Here is a 27,043-nt window from a genome sequence, read left to right on the forward strand (position 1 = left end):
GGAACCTTATCAAATGCCTTACTGAAGCCCATATTACACCACATCTACTGCTCGACCTTCATCGACCTGTCTCAACACCTCTTCAAAGAACTCAATAAGATTTGTGAGGCATGACCTGCCCCTCTCAAAGCCATGCTGAATACCTTTCATTATGCTATGCTTTTCCAAACAGCCATAAATCATATCCCTCAGAATTCTTTCCACAACCTTGCTGACCACAGACGTAAGACTGACTGGTCTGTAATTGCCAGGGATTTCCCTATTACACTTTTTGAAAGGAGAAACAACATTCACCACCCTCCAATCCTCTGGTATGACTCCCGTGGAGAGTGAGGAAACAAAGATCTTCACCAGAAAAAAAAGGACAACCTTGACAGAAGGAATCAATATCACATTTTAAAAAATTTGTTGTAAGAGTCAAACCTAAAATCAATATAAAATTAAGCAAGCATTAACTAACAAATGGTTGTCATGCTCATACAATATAGTCTTATGAAATACAATTCTGACATAGACACTCTTAAAATGGAGTTGAAATGTAAGGCAGCCTCTCATTTCATGCTAATACACATGAAATTCCAAGACCACCTGAGGTATCTTCATAATGGTATATAACATTTATATTCAGTTAAGCTTCATGTCTGCACAAATTATTAAAATGTAATTAATCTTTCTGGATGTGTCTTTGAGAAGCCATTAAAATGCAAAAGATTCTTCCTGTGGGAAATATCTTACCAAACCTTCTCAAAATAATTCACAAAACTGTTCTCATAAAACTGTCTGCAGAAATTTAGCCTTCAATTTTGAAATCCAAACAGTGTGGAAAACCTTTCTTCTACCCTAAATAGTATGTGAACAGGTGACACTTGGAAGCCATTGTTTGATAATGGCCGAGCCATCAGGAAATATTTGCAAGGACATGGAGCAACCTTGGACTGGGTTTCTGATCAGATTATTTTATGAGATAGGTTTGTATATTTGGAGCTGAAGTGGCAAATTAGTGCCTTCAGCAGCAAAGGAACAGGTTCCTTGTGAAGAATACCAATGGTTAGAGAACAAGGGCAGGCCTTTAATGTTTTTAACCCAACAAACTGGATCAGAATTTGGCCACAGGATTCTGAATGCACTGCGACTGGAGTATAATAAAATAAATCTGCTTTAGTAACAATAAAGCACAATGAATCTGTCAAATTAAACCTCTTCCTGCTAATAATAAGAAAGAACTGAACTAGTTAAAGTCTGCAGCAGCAGGAGTACTACCTCATAGCTCAGAGGGAGCCATGGATGTTACTCAAAGATGAATTGATTGGGAATATATCTTCCAACCAGCTGAATTGATTTCTTTGCATAAACAGCATGGGATTTATTTCATTAATCGGCTAAAGTTTTATACAGCATTTTGACTGATCACCACTTGAATTTCTTCAGTGCGCTTTGCTGAAAGTACTTTCAGCACCTTTTCATGATTATGATGTTCATGTTTCCACACATCTCCTTATAGGGTCATCGAGATCTACAGCACTGGAAAAGGCTGTTCATCTCATCGCATTCACAACAGTCAAAACAATCACCTAACCACTCTAATCCTATTTTCCAGCACTTGGTCCATAGCTTTGTATGCTTTGGCATTGCAAATGCATATCTAAATACTTCTTCAATGTTATGAATGTTTCTGATTCCCCTCAACCTAAGGCAGTGAATTCCTGATTCCCACCACCCTCTGGGTGAAAAAGCTTTTCCTCATATCACCTGTTCGTCTTCTGCCCCTTCCCTTAAATCTATAGTCCCCTAGTTACTGATTCTTCCACCAAGGGGATAGGTTTATTCCTGTCTACCCTATCTTTGCCCCTCGTAATTTTATACATCTCAATCATTCCCCCACCTGTCTCTTCTGAGGCTGGGGTGGCTCAGGGGTTAGCACTGCTGCCTCACAGCGCCAGGGAACCGGGTTTGATTCCAGCCTTGGGTGACTCTCTGTGTGGAGTTTGCACATTCTCCCAGTGTTTGCGTGGGTTTCCTCCAGGTGCTGTGGTTTCCTCCCACATCCAAAGATGTGCAGGTTAAGTGAATTGGCCATGCTAAACTGCCCATTGTGTGCAGGGATGTGTAGGTTAGGTGCATTAGTCAGAAGTAAATATGTGGTAGGGGAATGTGTCTGTGTGGGTTACTCTTCGGAGAGGTTCGGAGTGGACTTGTTGGTTAGAAAGGCATGTCTCCACACTGTAGGGATTCTGATTCTGTTCTGAGGGAAATAATTCCAGGCTGTCTAATTTTGCATCATAGCTGAAATTCTTCAGCCTAGGCAACATCTTGTTAAATCTCCTCTCTATCCTCTCCAGTGCTATCACATCCCTCCTAGAATATAGATTCCCGAACTGCACATAATTCTCTAGCTGTGGGCTAACCAATGTTTTATACAATTCCAGTACAGCTTCCCTGCTCTTAAATTCTATGCCTTTCCCCTAATAAAAGCAAGTATCCCAAATGCCTTTTTAACTACTTTATCCTGTTCTGATACCTGAAGGGACCAGTGTGCAAGATTTAGACCTTTACATTCAAGCATTCCTCTCCATGATATGAGTCACAAACCTTGCTGGTATTTTCACGTTCAGCCCCTGTTCATTCCTCCATGATTTTGACTATAAAATTCTTTTGTCCTTACTGAGTATTCTCCTAATAAGACAAATCTAATTGTCAGGACTACAAGATATAGAAAAAAAAATCATATTCTGTTGAAAATGCGAGGTGCTGCATCTTGGGAAACCAAATCTTAGCAGGGCTTATACACTTAATGGTAAGGTCCTAGGGAGTGTTGCTGAACAAAAAGACCTGGTAGTGCAGGTTCATAGCTCCTTGAAAGTGGAGTCTCAGGTGGATAGGATAGAGAAGAAGGCGTTTGGTATGCTTTCCTTTATTGGTCAGAGTATTGAGTACAGAAGTTGAGCGGTCATGTTGCGGCTGTACAGGACATTGGTTAGGCCACTGTTGGAATATTGTGTGCAATTCTGGTCTCCTTCCTATTGGAAAAATATTGTGAAACGTGAAAGGGTTCAGAAAAGATTTACAAGGATGTTGCCAGGGTTGGAGGATTTGAGCTATAGGGAGAGGTTGAACAGGGTGGGGCTGTTTTCCCTGGAGCGTCGGAGACTGAGGGGTGACCTTACAGAGGTTTACAAAATTATGAGGGGCATAGATAGATAAATAGGCACAGTCTTTTCCCTGGGGTCTGGAGTCCAGAACTAGAGGTCATAGGTTTAGGGTGAGAGGGGAAAGATATAAAAGAGACCTCAGGGGCATCTTTTTCACGCAGAGGGTGGTACATGTATGAAATGAGCTGATGTGGTGGAGGCTGATACAATTGCAACGTTTAAGAGGCATTTGGATGGGTATATGAATAGGAAGGGTTTGGAGAGATATGGGCTTGGTGCTGGCAGGTGGGACTAGATTGGGTTGGAATATCTGGTCGGCATGGATAGGTTGGACCAAAGGGTCTGTTTCCATGCTGTACATCTCTATGACTCTATGGTTTATGGTAAATCAAAACGGTTTTCTAATCAGTCTGTTTAGGGATAGGTGGGATTGAACCTGGGTCTCCAAGCTCAGGTTACTACCACTGTGCCTTGCTTTGTTACATGCCAAAAGGAACCTTGCCATAGAAGACTACTGCAATCTACTTGCAGATCCAACAATTTTTCTTAACTCCTTTATTAGCCTTGATGTATTTTTATCAAACTACAATTAGCTGGGAACTGACAATGTAATTTTAAAACAATTTTTGTCTTCTTATATGCTGAAAGACATAAATACTAAATCTTATAATCTAGTATATTTAGTTCCCCATCTCAATAATCACATGGCCATGTCCCAGAAATATCTACTATAATCATAATGTCCAATTTGAATTTGTGCCTGCAGCCCACTTGATTTATTCATTAGACTCTATGCATTTGTATATAGCACTCTTATTTTTTTAGATTAGATTAGACTTACAGTGTGGAAACAGGCCTTTCGGCCCAACAAGTCCACACCGACCCGCCGAAGCGAAACGCACCCATACCCCTACATTTACCCCTTACCTAACACTACGGGCAATTTAGCATGGCCAATTCACCTGACCCGCACATCTTTGTGACTGTGGGAGGAAACCGGAGCACCCGGAGGAAACCCACGCAGACACGGGGAGAACGTGCAAACTCCACACAGTCAGTTGCCTGAGTCGGGAATTGAACCCGGGTCTCAGGCGCTGTGAGGCAGCAGTGCTAACCACTGTGCCACCGTGCCGCCGTGGGTCATACAAATAACTGGATGCTTTATTCATCTGTTTGTTATTTCTTTCTTCTGGTTTAATCAATATACTTATAGTTTTGTGAATACCTGCCATTCGTGAAGTAGGATTTATGACTGTTTCTTTACAGTCGGTCTTGTTACTTGTTTTGGAAACTGCATTGATTTACCCCGAGTTCCCTCTACCACTCACTGCCAGAATCCCCACCACACCCAAAGATACCTCGGCCTAACTCACTCATAGTCACACCCTCTTGTCCCTGACCATTGGACAAGTTTGAAGTACTTAACCTTCAAGGGGGGAGGGGGGAGGGGGGAGGGACTGCTTTCAGAAACACAATATCCAATTAACTCTCCCACTCCCTGATATGTCACAATGTTTGAAGCTCAGTATCCAGCTCATTAACTCTGAGCCAGAGTACCTGAAGAAACATTTCCTGTGGATGTGGTCACTGTGAACCACAATGGGGTCCACCAGCTTCCACATCATGCAGTTATAACATATCGCCTGGCCCTACATCTCTATTTTATATACTTAATTGTTATATTAAAAATATACTTCATACTGCTCTTTAGTTACTAATCTGTAAAGGTAACATTATATATATATATCATCTCCATGCCCCTTCTAGGTATATCCCAATTTCCAACAGGATCTTTTTAAAATTTTCTTGGAGCTATGATGGTGTATTTAATGGTTAACTTCTCCATGTATCTTTATCTGTCAATGTATTTAATATCAATGTACATCCTACCTTATTAGTTAGTTATTCCTCAATCAAATTTATATTTCTAATCAGATGTTGTCACAGAAAACCACTTCTACATCCTGTTTCCTGAAATTGGGTACCCTTCTCTATTGTGCTATTACCATCACTAATTAACAGAGACACTTCTCCAACCTTTTCCTAGTCTCCTCTCCTTCCTTAATGTAATGCATCTTTCAATAGTCAGATTTGAATCTATGACATGCCACAGCCATATTCCTGGAATGCTGCTCAGTTCATCCTTCTTTCTTTCTATTGGCACTATCAGTTTATCTGTTGTGTTTCAAATGTTATGTGCTTTCAGACATAGATCCTTTAGTTTTGTCCTTTTTTCATTTTTGTTACCTCTTGCATTATCAGTTGATTTACTCAGGTTTGTAATCATTGTTAATGTCTGTCATTTTCTAAATGAACACCTCTTGCCTTTTCTATAATCTCTCATTCACCACATATTCCCAAATCGAACTCCTAACTCCCACCCAATATTTAATACAAAACCTTTCCTTTGTTATACGATTCACTTGAACACTTTTCCCGCTATGGTTAAAGTGGAGGCCACCCCATCAATACAAAGTCCATCAGTACTGGTGCCTGTGCCCTTTGAACTGAACCCATTTCTTCCACACAGTCTAAGAGCTAAATTTCTCTAATCTGATTCACCAACGCAAATTTGCATGTAGCTCGGCTAATAATCCAGAGTTCATTAAAAACAGTGGGACGATCGGGTTATGCTGGGAGTGATGTGTGTTCACAGGATAAGGAGTCATGTGCAGCAGGTTTTCCAGTAAGTTTATGGTTGAACCTAAATTGATCAAATATTGGGTGTATAAGATTCTGAAAGGGGAGGGCGAACAGCCAGAAATCGTGTTACATATTGGCACCAATTATCAGGAAAAGGATTGAGGATATAAAAAGTGATTTCAGGGAGCTAGGATGGAAGCTGCAGAGCTGGACGAACAGAGTAGTGTTCTCGGGTTTACTACCGGTGCCGCGAGATAGCGAGGCAAGGAACAGGGAGCGGGCACAGCTTACCAAGTGGCTGCGCAGCTGGTGTGGGAGGGAGGGCTTCAGATATGTAGATAATTGGGATGCCTTCTGGGGAAGGTGGGACCTGTACATGAAGGACGGGTTGCACCTGAACTGGAAGGGGACCAATGTCCTGGGTGAAAGGTTTGCTCGAGTGGTTCAGGAGGGTTTAAACTAGTATGGCAGGGGGGTGGGAACCTGAGCTATATACCGGTGGTGAGAGTTGATGGAGATGAGGCAATAGCAAGAGGTAGCGCAGCCAGTGGGAAGGAATTTCCTGGGAAAGAACCAAGGGATCGGTTAAAGTATGTTTGCTTTAATTCAAGAATTATCAGGAATAAAAGTAATGAGCTTAGAGCATGGATCAATACCTGGTGCTATGATGTTGTGGCCATAACAGAGACGTGGGTTTCTCAGGGGCAGGAATGGTTGCTGGATGTTCCAGGGTTTAGAACATTTAAAAATAATAGGAAGGGGGGGAATAGAGGAGGGGGTGTAGCACTACTAATCAGAGAGGGTGTCACAGCTACAGAAGCTTCCATTGTTGAGGAAGATCTCAAGTCAGTATGGGTGGAAATTAGGAACAGTAAGGGAGCAGTCACCTCTTTAGGGGTTTACTACAGGCCCCCCAATAGCAGCAGGGAGATGGAAGAAAGCATAGGTCGGCAGATTTTGGAAAAGTGTGAATGTAGTAGGGTTGTTGTAACGGGTAACTTTAACTTTCCCAATATTGATTGGAATCTCCTTCGAGCAGAGGTTTGGAAGGAGCTGCTTTTGTAAGGTGTGTTCAGGAGGGTTTCCTAACTCAGTACGTTGACAGGCTGACGAGGGGAGAGGCCATTTTGGATTTGGTGCTCAGCAATAAGGTGTCAGATCTTGCGGTGGGAGAGCATTTTGGTGATAGTGACCACAACTGCCTCACATTCTGCATAGCTATAGAGAAGGAGAGAAGCAGGCACAATGGGAGGATATTTAATTGGGAAAAAGGAAACTATGATGCTTTCAGACGTGAGTTGTAAAGCATGGACTGGGAGCAATTGTTCCATGGAAAGGGCACTACAGACATGTGGAGACTGTTTAAGGAACAGTGCTTGCAAGTGATGCATAAATGTGTTCCTCTGAGACAGGCAAGAAGGAGTAAGAGAAAGGAACCTTGGATGACGAGAGCAAAGGAGCTTCTCATCAAAAGAAAGAAGGCAGATTACGTAAGGTGCAGGAAGCAAGGGTCTTGTTCAGCTCTAAAGGATTACAGGCAGGTGAGGAAGGAGCTCAAAAATGGTCTGAGGAGAGCCGGGAGGGGGCACAAAAAAAGCTTGGCAGGAAGGATTAGGGAGAATCCAAAGGCATTTTACACGTATGTGAGTAATAAGTGAATGATCAAAGAAAGAGTAGGGCCGATCAGGGATAGCATAGGGAACTTGTGTATAGAGTCTGAGGAGGTAGGGGAAGCCCTAAATGAGTATTTTGCTTCTGTCTTTACTAAAGAAAAGGACCTTGTAGTGAATGAAACCATTGAGGAGCAGGTCAGCATGCTGGAACAGATAGAGATTGAGGAAGCTGATGTGCTGAAAATTTTGACAAACATTAAGATTGACAAGTCGCCAGGGCCAGAACAGATTTCTCCTCAGCTGCTTTGGGAAGTGAGAAATGTGATTGCTTCGCCGCTTGTGAAGATCTTTGCATCCTCGCTCCCCACCGGAGTCGTACCTGAGAACTGGAGGGAGGCAAATGTAATTCCTCTCTTCAAGAAAGGAAATAGGGAAATCCCCGGCAATTACAGACCAATCAGTCTCATGTCTGTCATCTGCAAGGTGTTAGAAAGGATTCTGAGGGATAGGATTTATGACCATCTGGAAGAGCATGGCTTGATTAAATGCAGTCAACACGACTTTGTGAGGGGCAGGTCATGCCTCACAAACCTTATCGAGTTATTTGAGGATGTTACTAGACAAGTTGATGAGAGTCGAGTGGTGGATGTGGTGTATATGGACTTCAGTAAGGCATTTGATAAGGTTCCCCATGGTAGGCTCATTCAGAAGGTCAGGAGGAATGTGATACAGGGTAATTTAGCTGTCTGGATACAGAATTGGCTGATTGACAGAAGACAGTGAGTGGCAGTGGAAGGAGAGTATTCTGCCTGGAAGTCAGTGGTGAGTGGTGTTCCACAGGGCTCTGTTCTTGGGCCACTACTCTTTGTAATTTTTATTAATGACTTGGATGCGGAGATTGAAGGATGGGTTAGCAAGTTTGCAGATGACACAAAGGTTGGAGGTGTCGTTGATGGTATAGAGGACTGTTGTAGGCTGCAGCTTGACATTGACAGGATGCAGAGATGGGCTGAGAGGTGGCAGATGGAGTTCAACCTGGATAAATGCGAGGTGATGCATTTTGGAAGGTCAAACTTGAAAGTTGAGTACAGGATTAAGGATAGGATTCTTGGCAGTGTGGAGGAACATCAGGATCTTGGTGTGCAGGTACATAGATCCCTTAAAATTGCCACCCAAGTGGACAGGGTTGTTAAGAAAGTGTATGGTGTTTTGGCTTTCATTAACAGGGGGATTGAGTTTAAGAGCCGTGAGATCTTGTTGCAGTTCTATAAAACTTTAGTTAAACCGCACTTGGAATACTGTGTCCAGTTCTGGTCGGCCTATTATAGGAAAGATGTGGATGCTTTGGAGAGGGTTTAGAGGAGGTTTACCAGGATGCTGCCTGGAATGGAGGGCTTATCCTACAAAGAAAGGTTGACTGAGCTCAGATGTTTTTCCATTGGAAAAAAGAAGGAAGAGGGGGACCTAATTGAGGTGTACAAGATAATGAGAGGCATAGATAGAGTTGATAGCCAGAGACTTTTTCCCAGGGCAGAAATTGTTAACATGAGGGGTCATAGTTTTAAGCTGTTTGGCGGAAAGTATAGAGGGGATGTCAGAGATGGGTTCTTTACACAGAGTTGTGAGAGCATGGAATGTGTTGCCAGCAGCAGTTGTGGAAGCGAGGTCATTGGGGACATTTAAGAGACTGCTGGACATGCATATGGTCACAGAAATTTGAGGGTTCATACATTAGTTGAAAAGTGTGGTGCTGGAAAAGCGCAGCAGGCCAGACAGCATCTGAGGAGCAGGAGAATTGACGTTTCAGGCATAAGCCCTTCTCCAGCATCTGCAGTCCTCACTTTCTCCTAGGTTTGTACATTAGGTTTACCTTACATGAGGATCAGTGGTTGGCACAACATCGTGAGCTGAAGGACCTGTTCTGTGCTGTACTGTTCTATGTTCTATAAAGATCTGAGAGCTGAAGACATTAATTAAGTCAGCAAGTAGGTGATTAGTGGTTAATTTTAAGCATGTTCTTTTCTCTCTGACCTGAGACAATGGTGTAAATGGATACTAGGAAGACAAAAGTATTGTATTAAATTTACAGCTTAAACTATTTAATAGAACTTAATTCAGTGATATTTCCAAACTTTACACCCAATTAAGTTAAATGAAATGCAACAGGAAGGTAGGGCACGTGATGTATTGTTGCTGTTACACATGGGAGCTGTGTGATCCACAGCAATCATTCCTTCAGGAATGCCTGTGGCTCAAGGAACATCAGTTTAGAATGATGAGCTGGAATCTGAGCTTCAGACACAGAGATGTAATGGAGGGGGGGGGGGGGGCGGGAGAATTACCTGGACAATTTGCTGCAGAAGACAAACATCACCCCACGTGTTAGGTGCATCAGATTTTACATGTCAGCAATTAGAGGGTGTGTCAGCTGGTATGGCAGAGGGATCAATACAGTTACAAACCAGTTTAAACCCAATCTACAATTAATCTTTTTCCAGACTACTAATTCTATCCCAAATAATTGTTCTTGGAAGCTTCCCCACCACTAAAGTTAAACTGACTAATCTATAATTTCATGGCTTACAACCTTTTTTAAAAAAAGGCTGAAGAATGGCAGATGGAGTTTAATTTAGATAAATGTGAAGTGCTGCATTTTGGAAAGGCTAATCGGGGCAGGACCTATACACTTAAGATCCTGGGTGTGTTGATGGACAAAGACACCATTGGAGTAGACGTTCATAGTTGTTTGAAAGTGGAGTCACAGGTAGATAGGACAGTGAAAAAGGCATTGGGTATGCTTGCCTTGATTGGTCAGTGCATTGTGTATAGGAGTTGGGAGGTCATGTTCCGGCTGTACATTGACTAGGCCAATGGAATATAGCATGCAATTTTGGTGTCCCTGCTATAGGAAGGATGTGTGAAACTTGAAAACGTTCAGAAAAGATTTACAAGGATATTGCCAGGGTTGGAGGGTTTAAGCTATAGGGAGAGGCTAAATAGACTGGGGCTATTTTCCCTGGAGCAGAAGAAGCTGAGGTGACCTTCCAGAGGTTTATAAAATCATGAGGGTCGTGGATAGGGTAATCAGACAATATTTTTTCCCCGGGGTGGGGGAATCCAAGACTACAGGGCATAGTTTAAGGTGAGTGTAAAAGATTTAAAAGGAACCTAAGGGGTAACTTTCTCAAGCAGAGGATGGTACGTGTATGGAATCAGCTGCCAGAGGAAGTGGTGAAGGTTGGTATAACTGCAAATTTAAAAGATATCTGGATGGGTATATGAATAGGAACGATTTAAGAAGGATATGGACCAAATGGGACTAGAATAATGTAGGATATCTGGTCAACATGGATGAGCTGGACCAAAGAGTCTACTTTCGTGCTGTACATCTCTATGACTCTCAGGTCATGATGCCTGGCACATCCCATGAGTTTCAGGAAGATTGAGAGATTATTGCCATTGCCTCTGCAATTTCCACTCTCATGTCCTTCAATATCTTTAGATGCATCTCATCTGGTCCTGGTGCCTTGTCAATATTAGCCTATCAAGATTGCCTCATTAGCTGGTGATCAACCTTACTGCTCTATCACCATAGTCTGGGTATGTAAAGAATATTTTTGCATTTTGAATTGTGCACAGAAATGGGAGAACTGCTTTAAGAATTACTGTTGGTTCCAGTGGTAGTTGAAGTGTGTATCCAAATGAAGTTAGAGTTGAGGATCTGTGTGCAAGTATTTGATACAAGTAGCTGATTGGTTTGTGGACTGGTGACCAGTTATCAATGACAAATGCCTTATGTCTGCCAACAATGATTTGATTGATTCTCAGGTCGCTGAACAGTTTGTGGCTATGAACAAGCTAGAGAGGAGCTTTCAGACCACCGTCAGCTCAGAAACTCACTCTGACTTTTGTAGCAAAAGCCTGAAGAAAGCCAGTCTATCCTTTTCCTCCCATCGGCTATTACTTTTAATAATATGTCAAAGACATTTTACAAGTGAATCAGTCCTGTGTCTCTTGCAAACTGGTGAAGGCAAAGAACGTCTGAGAAGTAGCATTCTGATCAGCACAAGAACCATCTTGGCAGATCTTGTGAACAGAGATCACTGAAATGCTTTCCCAGTATTTCCCCATCTATAACACCCATGTTATTTTTCCTCTGTGCCTGTGTGTGCAATGCATTCCTGTGTATATGTATATGTGATTCAGGGCAGGTTATGTCCCTGCACTGCAGTGGTAGTTCATGACTCCTGTTTGCATGGACCCTGTCCCTCTGCTTTGGGCAGTTAGTACAATGATACAATAAGTCATACCTGAAGCACTGATTAATTGCACACAGTCATGGAGTTGTACAGCATGGAAATAGACTCTTTGGTCAACTCATCGCTGCCAGTCAGATATCTTACATTAAAAGGGATGACAATGAGAAGAGGGACGGCAAATACAGGAATGAAGGTGTGGTATCTGAATACACATACTATATAAATAAAATAAATAAGCTTGTGGTGCAGACTGAATTTGGTAGGAATAATGTGGTGGGAACAAGGGAGACATGGCTGCAAGGGAATCGGGATCAGGTCCTAAATATCCAAAGATATAAATCCTATCGAAAAGAAAGGCAGGTGGACAGAGCGGGGTGGGTTTGTCTTATTAATAAGAAATGAAATTAAATTATGAGCAAGAAACAAAACTGAATCAGATGATGTAGAATCTGTGTAGGTAGAGCTGAGGAACTGCAAAGGTGAAAACAAACCACAGTGGGAGTTACATACAGGTCTCCAAACAGTCGTCAGGATGTGGGGCACAAGATACACCAGGAGATGGAAAAGATGTGTAAGAACGGCAAGGTTACCGTGATCATAGGGGATTTCAATATAGTTGGTAGTAGACTGGACAATTATATTGTAGTGGATTATATGAAAGGAAATGGCTTTTTGGAGCAGCTTGTGGTGGATCTGACGTGGGAACAGGCAATTTGGATTTTAGTGATGTGCAATGAGGCAGACATGAGAAGGCAGCTTAAGATGAAGGAACCTTAGGAGGCAGTGAATATAACATAATAGAATTTGCTATGCCAATTTGCGAGTGAGAAGGTGGAATCAGATGTGATAGTTATGGATGGCACAGTGACACAGTGGTTAGAACTGCTGCCTCACAGCGCCAGAAACCTGGGTTCAATTCCCGCCTCAGGCAATTGTCTGTGTGGAGTTTGCACATTCTCCCCGTGTCTCTGTGGGTTTCCTCTGGGTGCTCCGGCTTCCTCCCACAGTCCAAAAATGTGCAGGTCAGGTGAATTGGCCATGCTAAATTTCCCATAGTGTTAGGTGAAGGGGTGAATGTAGGGGCGTGGGTGGAGTTGTTCTTCGGAGGGTCGGTGTGGACTTGTTGGGCCAAAGGGCCTGTTTACACACTGTAAGTAATCTAATCTAATCTACAGTTGATTAAAGGCAACTACAGAGGCATGAGGGGAGAGCTGACCAGAATCGACTGGGAGAGGAGGCTAATAGGAAAGGCAATGGAAGAGCAACGGCAAGAGTTTCTGGGAGTAATTCAGGAGACACAACAAAAATTCATCCCTTGGAAAAAGAAGCATACTAAAGAGAGGATGAGGCAGCCATGCATGACAAAGAAAGTCAGGGACAGCATAACAGCAAAAGAGAAAGTAGCTAATGCAGTGAAGAACAGTGGGAAGCCAGAGGATTGGGAAGCCTACAAAGATCAACAGAGGACAACGAAAAAGAATATAAGGAAGGAGAAGATTGAATATGAGGGCAAGTTAGCCAGTACTGTAAAAGAACATTGCAAGAATTTCTTTAGATATATAAAGAGCAAAAGAGAGGCAAAAGTGGACATTGGGCTGCTGGAAAATGACACTGCAGAAGTAGTAATGAGGAGCAAAGAAATGAACAAGTACTTTGTATCAGTCTTCACGATGGAAGACATGAGTAACATCCCAAAAATTCAAGAGAGTCAGGAGGCAGAAGTGAGTATGGTGGCTGTCACCAAAGAGAAACTGCTAGAAGAAAGGAGAGCTGGTGGATTTTATCTACCTGGACTTTCAGAAGGCCTTTGACAAGATGCCGCACAGGGAGGCTGCTGACTAAGATAAGGACCCATGGTTTTAGAGGCAAGGTACTAGCATGGAGAGAAGATTGGCGGAAGGCAAAGAGTAGGAATAAATGAATCATTCTCAGGCTGGCAGCCGGTGACATGTGGTATTCTGCAACGGTCAGTGTTGGGGCCACAATGTTTCATTTTATACTTTAATGATCTAGATGAAGGAACTGAGGGTATTCTGGTGAAGTTTGCAGATGATACAAAGATAGGTGGAGAGGCAGGTAGTATTGAGGAGGCAGGGAGGCTACAGCAAGATTTAGACAGGTTACAAGAGTAGGCAAAGTAGGAATACAACATGGGAAATTCACTTCGGGAGGAAGAATAGAGACATAGACTATTTTCTAAATGGGGAGAAAATTCAGAAATCTGAAGTGCAAAGGGACTGTGAAGTCCTAGTCTAGGATTCTCTGAAGGTAAACTTACAGTAGTTAGGAAGGCAAATACGATGTTGGCATTTATTTTGCAAGAACAAAAATATAAAAGCAGGGATGTACTTCCAAGGCTTTATGAGGCTCTGTTCAGACCACATTTAGAGTATTGCGAGCCATTTTGAGTCCCCTAGCTCAGGAAGGGTGTACTGACCCTGGAATGGGTCCAGAGGAGGTTCACAAGAATGAAAGGCTGAACATATCAGGAACATGTGAGGAGTCTGGGACTATATGCTATGGAATTTAGCAGGATGAGGGAGGATCTAATTGAAACTTACAGAATACTGAAAGGCCTGGACAATGTGCACATTGGGAAGATGTTTCTATTATCAGAAGAGACTACGATCCGAGGGCACAACCTGAGAGTAAAGGGAAGACCCTTTAGAGCAGAGCTAAGGAGAAACCTCTTCCGCCAGAGAGTGGGAAACTGATGTAATTCACTCCCACAGAAGGCTGTGGAGGCCAGGTCACTGAGTATATTTAAGACAGAGATAGATAGGTTGTCGATTGTCAAGGGATCAAAGGTTATGGGGAGAAAGTGGGAGAATGGGGTTGAGAAAGGTATCAGCCATAATTGAATGGCAGGGCAGACTCGATAGACCAAATGGCCTAATTTCTGCTCTTATATCTTTAGATTAATAAAATCATGTTACAATTGCCAGCATTTAGCCCATATCCTTCTAAACTTTTACAATTCATGTATCCATCCAAATACTTTTATAATGTTGTAATTGTACCAGCTTCCACCACCTCCCCTGGCAGCTCACTCCATAGTTGCAGCACCGACTGTATGAAAAGGTTGCCCCTTAGGTCCCTTTTATATATTTCCACCTTAAACACGTGCTATCTAGTTTTGGACTCCCCTACCCAGGGAAAAATTGTCTATTCAGCCTATCAATGTCTCTCATGATTTTACAAACCTCGATAAGGACAGCCCTCAGCCCCCGACACTCCTGAGAAAATAGCCCCAGCCTGTTGAGCCTCTCCCTGTCATTCAAATCTGGCACGATCCTTGCAAATCTTTTCTGCACCCATTCATGTTTAACAACATCTTTCCTATAGCAGGAAGACCAAAATTGAATGCAGTATTCCAAAAGTGGCCTAACCGCTTCTCCAACATTCCTGGTAATAGATTTCTCGAGTATTGGTGGTCAAATTCTGCCAGCTACTGTAATACAGAGATCTTATAAAGATGCTTCTAGCACATTTTGTTTCATGCTGCCTTTAATATTTCCATTAAATTGATGCCCAATCTCTGGCCTGTCTTGACATCTAGCAATCAATGGAATCCCTATTCTTTGTCTCCATGGAATGTCCCATTTATTCAACAAAGGTTGAAGGAAAGAACTGTTTTATCCCAGGAACTGTTTCAAGTTAGCCCACATTTGTTATATGTGGCTCTTATTTTATAAGAACTGACTATTAGTTAGAACCTTGTGCCTGTCCACATTAGGACAAAGTCCATGAGAAATTTCTTCAAGAAGTGGCCAGCTGGTTCTAAAACCTAACAAAATCCAATGCTGTAGCATGGATTCCATGCAAGATGATCTTCATTGAACTTATAATCCAGCTCCCAAAGCACTGATCCAATGGGACAACACCTCAGGTCCTCTTTAGCAGGGATGTAACCAGTGTGTATGTATTCATTTCATCCTTCCATTGCTCATATGGCTTTGACTCTGAGAATGTTAGACGGTAATTAGACACAGTGTCAAAGAGTGTGGTGCTGGAAAAGCACAGCCAGTCAGGCGGCATCCGAGAAGCAGGAGAATTTACTTTTCGAGTGTAAGCTCTTCATCAAGAATTCCCTTGTCTTTCTGTATCTATTTACAGGAGCCTCGGTGAATTCCAAGTTTTTTCCCAATAACTGCAGACAATTACAGTGAACTGACACATGCAGATGACAAAGGTGTTACCAGTGGGCCAAGCTGGAACTGCACTGTGAAACTGATGAACGTGTTCTAGTTTCCTTTGAGTGCAGGAACAGACAGCAGTTCAAGGCGCGTGGCTACTCATATCAGTTTGCATCAGGATAGCCAGGAAAGTTGATTTTTTTTCATTGGAAGTAAAGGATTTGTGGGAATCAGAGAGGCGGCAGCTGAGAGTGAGTGTCTAACTGAAATACAACTTGTGAATGTAAGGGAGGAGGGGAGGGATAGGATGGGAAGACCAGCTTTGACATGGAGTAAGGTAAAACTGACCTGATCACAGGATCTCCAGAGGATGTCTGGCTCATCTGACCTTCTGCAATGCATCCTTTTGCAAACACATCTTCTTTCCCTATTCTCATAACCTCACATTTGCTATGACTAATCTATCTAACCTGCACATCCCTGGACACTACGGGCAATTTAGTATAGCCAATCCACCAACCTGCACATCTTTGGCCTGTGGGAGGAAACCAGAGCATCCAGAGGGATCCACATAGATATGGGTAGAATGTGCAAACTACTTACAGCCACCAAGGCTGGAATCAAACAAGATCCCTGGTGCTGTGAGGCAGCAGCGTAAACCATTGAGCCAGGGTGCTGCCCATGTGATGATCTGTGAATATTAAAATATTTCCAGAGATCAAGTGGGCTGAGGACTATCTGTAAACTTGCGAGGCTGACAAATATCTGAAAACAAGTGAGTAAGCAGCCTGTTTGCCATTCCTAACACAGTTCACCTGTTCCTTAATGTCTGTTCTGTGACCCAGAGTGTTGTACAGTATGAGCAGAAATTCTTCCTCTGAGGAGAATTTTTAGTTAGAAACTGCACTGTCGGTGGTGCTGAATTTTGGAGCAAATTGAACAAGGTCCCACCTACTTCATCAGTGCACTATTTTGAAGAAATGCAAAAGAATTCTCCTAACATTTATCACCAACCAGTGTTACTAATAACATGTGGTCTAGTTGTTCTCATAGAGATGGCAAAAAGGTGCACATTGGCTTCTGTGATTTTGGTGTTATAGCAGCAATCCCCTGTAAAGTGCATTGGGTGTCCTGAAGCCACAAAAGGTACTATTCATCTTTTTTTTGGTGTCATCAATCCCATGCAACTCAGAATTTCCAAGTGTATTTGAGGAAAGGTGAATTGCCCACTCTGTGAATAGGAACATCTGGGTGGAGTCCTATTCTTGGTTTTATCTTAAGACTATCCCAGGATCAAATGCCTCAGTGGCAATACTACAACTGGCATCCATTCACGTTGCTGCTGTCACCATACTTACATGCTGCCAACACATCCTTCTCTACCATCCCCTCATTCTTCTCATTCTCCACCGACAACCAATCCTGGGCCAGGAAGTAGTACATAATGTCAGTCTGCTTGTCCCAAACTGCCACATGCTCCAGGTGCCAAGAGGGGCTCAATCCTGCAGAGAACAGCAATAATTCAAAAGGAGTCTGTCCAACTAATCACACAAGGAAATGAACCATTCTGCATATGTGTTCAGCTTGGAAACTCAAAAGCGGTTAGAAAATTGCTCTGGAATTTATGGTTTCCACTGCCAGGACAGTAATGTGAGAAATAGCCCAGTTGCTTGCACACAAAAGATAGTAGATATTTAGAACAAATGTCAGTGGATGCTAGATCCATTATTAGGTTTAAAACTGAGATCGATGCATTTTGTGAAGCAAAGCTATTAAAGGATATTGGTCAAAGGCACGTATTGGGAATTAGGCCATGGATCAGCCATGGACTGCTTTAAAGATGGCTCTCGATTGTCTGATAATGCCATTCATGCCAACTAAGATCACACATCATATCTAATACAAAAGCTATTAATCACTATTAACAGTTATCCCACTTTATTTTGATATCAGTTAGCTCAAAATAGGTTACTGTTTTAATTGTGAAATTTCCACATAACATCTGAATTTCTATCCCTGCCGTTACAAAGAAGAAAGAAATAGAGGCAGGCCATTCAACACCTCAAGCCTGTCACTCTAGAAGATCTGATCTTCTCCAGGCCTGTGCAAATCCAGTTCAGTTTCTCAATGCTGGTTAATCATGCAATAAACTTCATAGAATCCCTACAGTGTGGAACAGGCCATAGGCCCAACAAGACACACTAAAGAGTAACTCACCCAGACCCAATCCCTTACCCTATTAATCTACATTTCTCCTGACTAATGCACCTAACCATCCCTGAACACAATGGGTAATTTAGCATGGCTAATTCACCTAACCTGTATATCTTTGGATTTTGGGTGGAAACCAGAGTACTTGGAGAAAACCCATGCAGACACAGGGAGGATGTGCAAACTCCACACAGACAGTTGCTAGAGGTGGGAATCGAACCCGGATCCCCGGCGTTGAGGCATCAGTGCTAACCACTGAGCAACACATAACTTAGTCAAACTGACAGATTGTCCATGATGATAAAGATCAAACTTAGGTGATATTATTATCAAAAGTGTTACAAAGTTGAAAGCAAGTATGTTCACTTTAAGTTCACTTCAATATTCAGAAAATACTCCCAAATTTAAAATGCAGGTTCAGCTGCCTGAATGCAAAGGCTAGGTATCCAAAATAGGTACCCATTTAACAGCCATTTGCTACATGTATCTGAGTCTTGATTGCTGTTTTGACAACAATTCAAATTTAACCAATTAGTTTAAATTATGCCTAGGATACTAAAACCCAATCGAGTTTGAATCTATTGCTTTTACAACATCGGACCAAATGACAGGGAATGATGTTGGAGGTATTAAAAAAAAGGGCATTTTGAAATTTGACCAGACAGCAGACCAATTGCCGTCGAGCCAGAGAGCTAACTGCCTATTTAAAATCTTGATCTCAAAGAAATTAGAAGATACTCTCTATCAAAGGTTCCTTTTTCTATAAATATATAATCACAGTAAAAAAAATGAAGATGACTGAGGGAGATCAGCAGATATAAGGATGAAGATAGTGGAGAAGACTGAGATCATGTGGATTGAGATTAAGTTAATGTAATGTTTAATAATTGTGTATTTGGAACAGCATGTTAATAGGATTGTGGCCAGTTAGGGGAAAGAGTGTTCAGTTTTGTTTACTGTTCTGTTAGGAAAATAAACTGTTATTTTTCTTTAAATAGTGCAAGTTAGGAGTTCTCTTTTACTCCCTCACACTTTTAACAGATTACAAGGTGGGGTGAGCTTTTCTGGGAGCTTGGTTTTAATTAACAGAGAAGTTTGACCTCCGCATTGTAACTACAGGAAATGCTGGTAATATTGAGTAGGTCAAGATGTACTTACAGTGACATTTGTTCAACACAAGAGTCCGAAAGTGCATGTGTAACAGGTGGTCTCCCACCTCTTCTCAGTCTGTAGTTACAAGGGAGACTCAAAGTGTGGTGATGGAAAAGCACAACACGTCAGGCATCCGAAGAGCAGGAGAGTCGACGTTTTGGGCATAAGCCCTTCATTCAGCTGGGAGGTAATTGTGATAGGTCAGTGGGGAGGGTGGAGCGAATAGGTGGTAAGGAAGATGTACAGGTAGGACAGGTCAAGAGGGCAATGAGGGTTGGAGGGCTGGATCTCAGATGAGATGGTGCAAGGGGAGATTTGGAAACTGGTACAATCATTGTTGATGCTGCAATCTCCCCTCCCACATGATCAACAATGCTCTCCATCACATTCCCTCCACTTGCCCTTGAATCTCATCCCTCTAACTGCAACAAGCATAGAACCCCCCCCCCCCCCCCCCCCCCACCCCCCCACTCACCCCAACCCCTGGTCCTCACATTCCACCCCATGAATCTCCAGACACAGTGCATTATCCTCCACCATTTTTGCCACTTACAATCAGTCCCCACAACAAAAATGTATTCCCCTCCACACCCCTATCTGCATTACGCAGAGACTATTCCCTCTGTGACTCCCTCATTAGGTCCACGCCTCTCACCAACTCATCCTCTACACCCAGCACCTTCCCCTGCCATCGCACGAGGTATAAAATTTGCACCAACACCACCCCCTCAACTCCGTCCAAGGCCCTAAAGGATCATTTCAAGTCTGGCAGAGATTTTCATGTACATCCACCCACCTCATTTACTGCATCTGTCGCTCTTGATGTGGTCTCCTCTACATCGGGGAGACAAAATGCCAACGCGCAGAGCAGTTCAGGGAACATCTCCGGTCCACATGTACTGATCCCAATACCCTGTGGCCAACCACTTCAACTCCCCCTCACACTCCCCCAAGGACATGCAAATCCTGGGCCTCCTCTACCTCCAAATTAAAGCCACCCACCAAATGGAGGAAGAATGCCTCATCTTCTGCCTTGGGACCCTACAACTACACAGTATCAATATTAGAACACACAACATTACATTGCAGTACAGGCCCTTCGGCCCTCGATGTTGTGCCAACCGATGGAACCAATCTGAAGCCTATCTATGCTGCACTATTCCATTTTTATCCATATGTTTATCCAATGACCATTTAAATGCCCTTAAAGTTGGCAAGTCTACTACTTTTGCAGGCAGCGCATTCCATGCCCCTACTACTCTCTGAGTAAAGAAACTACTCTGACATCTGTCCTATATCTATCACCTCACAATTTAAAGCTATGTCCCCTCGTGCTTGCCACCACCATCCAAGGAAAAAGGCTCTCACTGTCCACCCTATCTAACTCTCTGATTATCTTATATGTCTCAAACAACCTCTTAACTTCCTTCTCTCTAATGAAAACAGCCTCAAGTCCCTCTGCCTTTCCTCATAAGACCTTTCCTCCATACCAGGCAACATCCGAGTAAATCTCCTCTGCATCTTTTCCAAAGCTTCCACATCTTCCTATAATGCGAAGACCAAAACTGTATACAATACTCTAAGTACAGAGTTTGTACATCTGCAACATGGTCTAGTGGTTCCAAAACTACTAGACTTCCATCTACCAATGAAACCTAATACATCGTATACCTTCTTAACAATTCTATCCATCTGGGTGGCAACTTTCAGGGATCCATGTTCATGGACACTGAGAATCTTTCCATTAGCATTCCTGTTGCTCCTTCCAAAGTGCTCACCTCACACCTTTCCACATTAAACTCCATTTGCCACCTCTCAGCCCAGGTCTGCAGCTTATGTACGTCACCTCTGTTACCTACAACATCACTATCAACTCTACCGACCTTAGTGTCATCCGCAAATTTACTAATCCATCCTTCTATGCCCTTATTCAGGTCATTTATAAAAATGACAAACAACAGTTTGACCAAATGACCCAAAACAGTTCCTTGTGGTACACCACTCGTAACTGATCTTCAGTATGAACATTTCCCATCAACCACAACCCTCTGTCTTCTTTCTGCTAGCCAATTTCTAATCCAAACCACTAAATCACCCTCAATCCCATACCTCCGTATTTTGTGCAATAGCCTATTGTGGGGAACCTTAACAAAGGCCTTTCTGAAATCCATATATACCACATAAACTACTTTACCCTCATCTATCTGTTTAGTCGCCTCAAAGAACTCAATAAGGTTTGTGAGGCACAACTGACCTTTCACAAAACCATGCTGACTATCCCTAATCAGCTTACTCTGTGGTAGATGATTATAAATCCTATCTCTTATAATCTTTTCTACACTTTACCCACAACTGAAGTAAGGCTCACTAGTCTATAATTACCAGGTTGTCTCTACTCCCCTTCTTGGACAAGGGAACAACATTTGCTATCCTCCAGTCAACTGGCACTATTCCTGTAGACAACGATGACATAAAGATCAAAGCCAAAGGCTCTGCAATCTCTTCCCTGGCTTCCCAGAGAATCCTAAGATAAATCCCACCCAGCCCAGGGGACTTATCTATTTTCACACTTTCTAGACTTGCTAACACCTCCTCCTTGTGAACCTCAATCCCATCTAGTCTAGTAGTCTGAATCTCAGTATTCCCCACGACAATATTGTTTTTTTGCCAGTGTGAATACTGATGAGAAATATTTATTTAGCACTTGCCCATCTCCTCGGACTGCATGCACAATTTCCCACTACTATCCTAGATTGGCCCTAATCTTAGTCTCATCATTCTTTTATTCCTGATACACCTATAAAAAGCCTTAGGGTCTTCCTTGATCCTATCTGCCAATACCTTCTCATGTCCCCTCCTGGCTCTTCTTAGCTCTCTCTTCAGGTCTTTCCTGACTAGCTTATAACTGTCAGGTGCCCAAACTGAGCCTTCATATTTCATCCTAACATAAGCCTTCCTCTTCCTCTTGATAAGAGATTCAACTTCCTTATTAAACCACAGCTCCCCCACTTGACCACTTCCTCCCTGCCTGACAGGTACATCCTTATCAAGGACATGCAGCAGCTGCTCCTTGAATAAGCTCCACATTTCAATTGTGCCCATCTTGCAGTTTCCTTCCCCATGCTGTGCATCCTAAATCTTGCCTAATCGCATCATAATTGCCTTTTCCCCAGTTTTACCTCTTGCCCTGCAGTATATATCTGTCACTTTCCATTTCTAAAGTAAACATAACCGAATTGTGGTCACTATCACCAAAGTGTGCACCTACTTCCAAATCTGACACCTGGACCGGTTCATTACCAAATCTAATGTGGCTTCACTGCTTGATGACCTATCTAAATACTGTGTCAGGAAATCCTCCTGCACACATTGGAGAAAAACTGACCAATCTGAAGTACTCAAAGTATAGTGTTTCCAGTCAGTATTTGGATCGTTAAAGTCCCCCATAACAACTGCCCTGGTACCTTCGCTCTTATCCAAAATAATCTTTTCAATCCTTTCCTCTACATCTCTGGAACTATTCAGAGGCCGATAGAAATCTAACAGGGTAACTTCTCCTTTCCTGTTTCTAACCTCAGCTCAAAATACCTCAGTAAATGAGTCCTCAAACATCCTTTCTGCCACCATAATATTGTCCTTGACTAACAATGCCACACCTCCCCTTCTTTTACCATCTTCTCTGTTCTAACTGAAACATCTAAATCCTGGAACCTGCAACAACTATTCCTGTCCCTGCTCTATCCATGTCTCTGAAATGGCCACAACATTGAAGTTCCAGGTACCGACCCATGCTGCAAGTTCACCTGCCTTATTCCAGATGCTCCTGGCATTGAAGCAGACACACTTCAAACCAACTTCTTGCTTGCCAGTGCACTCTTGCGATCTTGAAACATTATTTCTGACCTCAGTACTCTCAACCTCCTGGACACTAGGACTACAATCAAGTGTCCATCCTTCTGCTGAATTAGTTTAAACAGTCTAGTTTCAAAATGTACTTCACCAATTTCCAAATCTCCACGTCATCCCAGATCCAACCCTCCAACTCGGCACTGCCCTCTTGACCTGTCCTACGTGTCCATCTTCCTTCTCACCTATCCCCTCCACCCTCCCCACTGATCAATCACAATTACGTCCAGCCTGCATCCAGCTATCGTCACCCCACCTACCTTTCCCCAATTCCAGTCCAACCCTCGATTTATCTCTCAGCCCCCTTTCCCCTCCACATTCCTGATGAAGGGCTTATGCCCAAAATGTTCGTGTTCCTTGGATGCTGCCTGACCTGCTGTGCTTTTCCACCGCCACACATTTTGACTCTGACTCTCTAGCATCTGCAGTCCACACTTTCTCCTCAACTTAAATAGTAACCACTGTTAATGTATACTGAATAGAACTGGTGTCATTCCATCTTTCTTATTTCCCATGTGCATTTTTATCTCTCCACTAGAAAGATTATTTCATGGATACCCTGGAAAATTGATGAAGTCTGCAAATGGTCTCCAGATTGAGAATCTCCACATTACTTTGAGAGCCACTGGTTTAGTTAATCAGAGATGGCTTGTGTTGATGTACTGGGACTGAGCTGGCAGTACCACCTACTCCTGACAATGTTTATGTCCTAAAATTATGACATTGAGTATATACTTCATCACATGAGTGACATTTACACAGCAAAACTAAAAGCTGCAATAAAAATAGAAAATTGATACAAATACAGAACGAGTCTCATGAGTAGGAGAAAAAAGAAAGGCAAGATCAACTTTTAAGGTGTGAACCCATTAGTATAGTTGAAAGCTCCCAGTTTTATAAAGTATTTTGATGTGCAGTTGAAATGCAATGCTACAGATCCAGTGCTTGAAAAACGAATTGGAGTAGGTAGGTGCTTGATGATCACCACATGATGGATCAAAGGGCCTTTTCCCTTGCTATAAACTCTGGAACTAAACAGTGAAAAAGAGCTATTCTCAGGCGAGAAGCACTACCGCATCCCATGTCCATCTATATCATTTTTTGTGACTCAATACTAAATCAGATAACAGATGCCCTGAGCAAAATTGGGTCAATCCGCTGCCTGATGCTAACAAGATTATCAGTGATGATCTATTGAATGTGAAATAGTGGTCAGTCTTCATGAAGCAATATAATGTGTTAAACGTTACAAGTCAATGGAGAGCTAAGCAAATTTAGCATTCAGCTGGTAAATCAGTGATTGATCGCTTCAGCTGCTGCTAACCCAGAGAACTTTTCAATTTACTTATTTGCGCCTACCTGTATTATCATGCCAGATTCGGATTTTCCAGATCTCACCCAAGTTGGCATCTGTCTCAATCTGAAAAATGTCCAGACTGTTTCTCTGGAATGCTCCTTCCTTGTCCAAGTGGCGGGACCCACTCTTGTTCAAGCCATACAGACTGATACCCACATGAGCTGTTGTACCTGAGGAAAGAAACAACTTGCAGTGTTACAGCACTCTTCATGACCAAATATTTGCCAGGGCACTGAGGTTAACTCCAATGTGCTCTGTGATTGGGCAGCACGGTGACTCAGTGGTTAACCCTGCTGCCTCACAGAGCCACCCTTGAACGACTGGCTGTATGGAGTTTGCATGTTCTCCCCGTGTCTGTGTAGGTTTTACTGGGTGCTCCGGTTTCCTCCCAACACCCACAGATGTGTGCATTAGGTGGATTGACCAAGCTAAATTGTCCATAATGTTCAGGGATGTGCGAGAGGTGATAAATGCAGGGAAAGGTCAAGGCCTGATTGGGATGCTCTTCGGGTGCAGTCTTGATGATGCAAATGAGATTTCTGAATACTTGGAGGTGTATGGAAAAATCAGGATGGTTTCATCAAAGGTAGGACATGCCTGACATCTGCTGGAACTCTTTCAGGAAATAACGAGGAGACAAGACCAAGGAGAGCCAATGTATCTTATCAGAAGGCCTTTGACAAGGTGCCGCACAAGAGACTACTGAGTAAAATAAGGGCCCATGGTGTTCGAGGCAAGGTGCTAGCATGGATAAAAGCTTGGCTGTCTGGCAGAAAGCGGAGAGTGGGGATAAAAGTATCCTTCTCAGGATGGCAGCAGATGACAAGTAGTGTTCTGCAAGGCCCAGTGTTGGGACATCTTCTCACTTTGTACATTAACAATCTAGATGAAGGAATTGAGGGCATTCTTGGCTAAGTTTGCAGATGATACAAAGATAGGTAGGGGGACAGATGGCATTGAGAAGCAGGGAGATTGCAAAAAGATTTGGACAAGTTAGGAGAGTGGGCAAACAAATGGCAGATGGAGTACAACGTAGAAAAGTGTGAGGTCATGCGCTTTGGTAGGAAGAATACAGGCATGGACTGTTACTGAAATAGGGAGAAAATTCAGATTCTTCACTGCAAAGAGACTTGGGAGTTCCAGTTCAGGATTCTCTCAAGGTAAACATGCAGGTTGAGTCAGTAGTTAAGAAGGCAAATGCAATGATGGCATTTATTTTGAGAGGACTTGAATATGAAAACAGGAATGTACTTCTGGGGCTCAATAAGGCTCTAGTCAGATCATATTTGGAATATTGTGTGCAGTTTTGGGAAAGATGTACTGGCCCTGGAGTATGTTCAGAGGAGGTTCACAAGAATGGTCCCTGGAATGAAAAGCTTAATATATGAGGAACGTTTGAGGATTCTAGGTCTATACTCAATGGAGTTTAGAAGGATGAGTGGTGGTGGTTGGGGGTTATCTGATTTAAGCATACAGCATACTAGATGGTTTTGACAGAGTAGATGTTGGGAAGATGTTTCCATTGGTAGGAGACACTAGGACCCAAGGGCATAGCCTTAAAGCAATGGGAAAAACTTTTAGAATTGAGATGAGGAGAAACCTCTTCAGCCAAATAAAGATGAATGTATGGAACTCATTGCTACTGAAGGCTGTGGAGGCCAGGTCATTGTGTATATTTAAGACTGAGATAGATTGTTTCTTGACTGTCAAGGGGATCAAGGGTTATGGGGAGAAAGTGAGAGAATGGAGTTGAGAAACTTATCAGCCATGATTGAATGGTGGAGCAGATGGACTGAATGGCCTAATTTCTGCTTCTATGTCTTCTGGTTTTACGGTCTTTCTGCACTGTAGAGGATCTAAAAAAAATTGCAGACTATCTTGACTGAGAGGCCTGGGTTCAAATACCTCCTGTTCCAGAGGTGTGTACTAAAACATCTCAACAGGTTGATTAGAAATATTGGTAAAAGTTTTGAAAATTTAGAAAGATTATAAATTAGACCTTCCCACCCTGGATTGGGAGGCATGGGTTCAAATTCCACATGCTCCCGAGCTGTGAGATAGCATCGCTGCATAGATTGCTTAGAAAATATAAAGCAGACCCTGCCCCTCCTTCTCTCCTTACACCTCTTCACTTTTGATGTTTTGCATTGCCCCCCACAATGGACATTGATAAATACTGAAGTGGCTGCACAGGTATTTTTACCAGTGGAGGTTAGTGGTTAAGAAAATCACAAAATAAAGTCACGGTGTTTTTTGTTGTGGGAAGGCCACAGTGTGTAATTGCACTGTGGAGTATTTGAAAAGAATAAAGCAGATCCCACTATGGGATCAAGTAACATTCTGTTAGTATCCCTATCTTTGAGCTAGGAGATCCAGGTTCATTCCTACCAGTTTCAGAGGTGTGTAATAACAATTTTGAACAGGTCGATCACAAAAGAAATTTTTTTTTTAAAAAAAGCAGACCCTCAGGTGGTCACTGATGGTGGTTAGTACTTCACAAAAAAAAGGACACTATGGTTTTGGTGGTAGGAAATTCACTCAGTTATGTGTGATAACACTTCTGGGCTATACAAAAAAAGAAGAAAAATTATCCATCAATGCCTTCGATGCCATTCGA

At 42.6% G+C, this 27,043-nt stretch overlaps 1 protein-coding gene across 1 annotated transcript in view; it reads right to left on the bottom strand.

Moving 5' to 3' along the window:
* Positions 1-27,043, bottom strand: part of pkd1b (polycystic kidney disease 1b) — a 228,309-nt gene that overhangs the window by 106,711 nt on the left and 94,555 nt on the right. Inside the window, exons 20-21 of the mRNA XM_060844405.1 lie at positions 24,429-24,596; positions 17,159-17,302 (exon numbers count right to left, since the gene is read on the bottom strand). Of these exons, the coding sequence (XP_060700388.1) occupies positions 17,159-17,302; positions 24,429-24,596 (312 nt within the window). The remainder of the gene's footprint in view (positions 1-17,158; positions 17,303-24,428; positions 24,597-27,043) is intronic.

This window comes from Hemiscyllium ocellatum, chromosome 25 (genome assembly GCF_020745735.1).
Source record: "Hemiscyllium ocellatum isolate sHemOce1 chromosome 25, sHemOce1.pat.X.cur, whole genome shotgun sequence".
NCBI lineage: Eukaryota > Metazoa > Chordata > Chondrichthyes > Orectolobiformes > Hemiscylliidae > Hemiscyllium > Hemiscyllium ocellatum.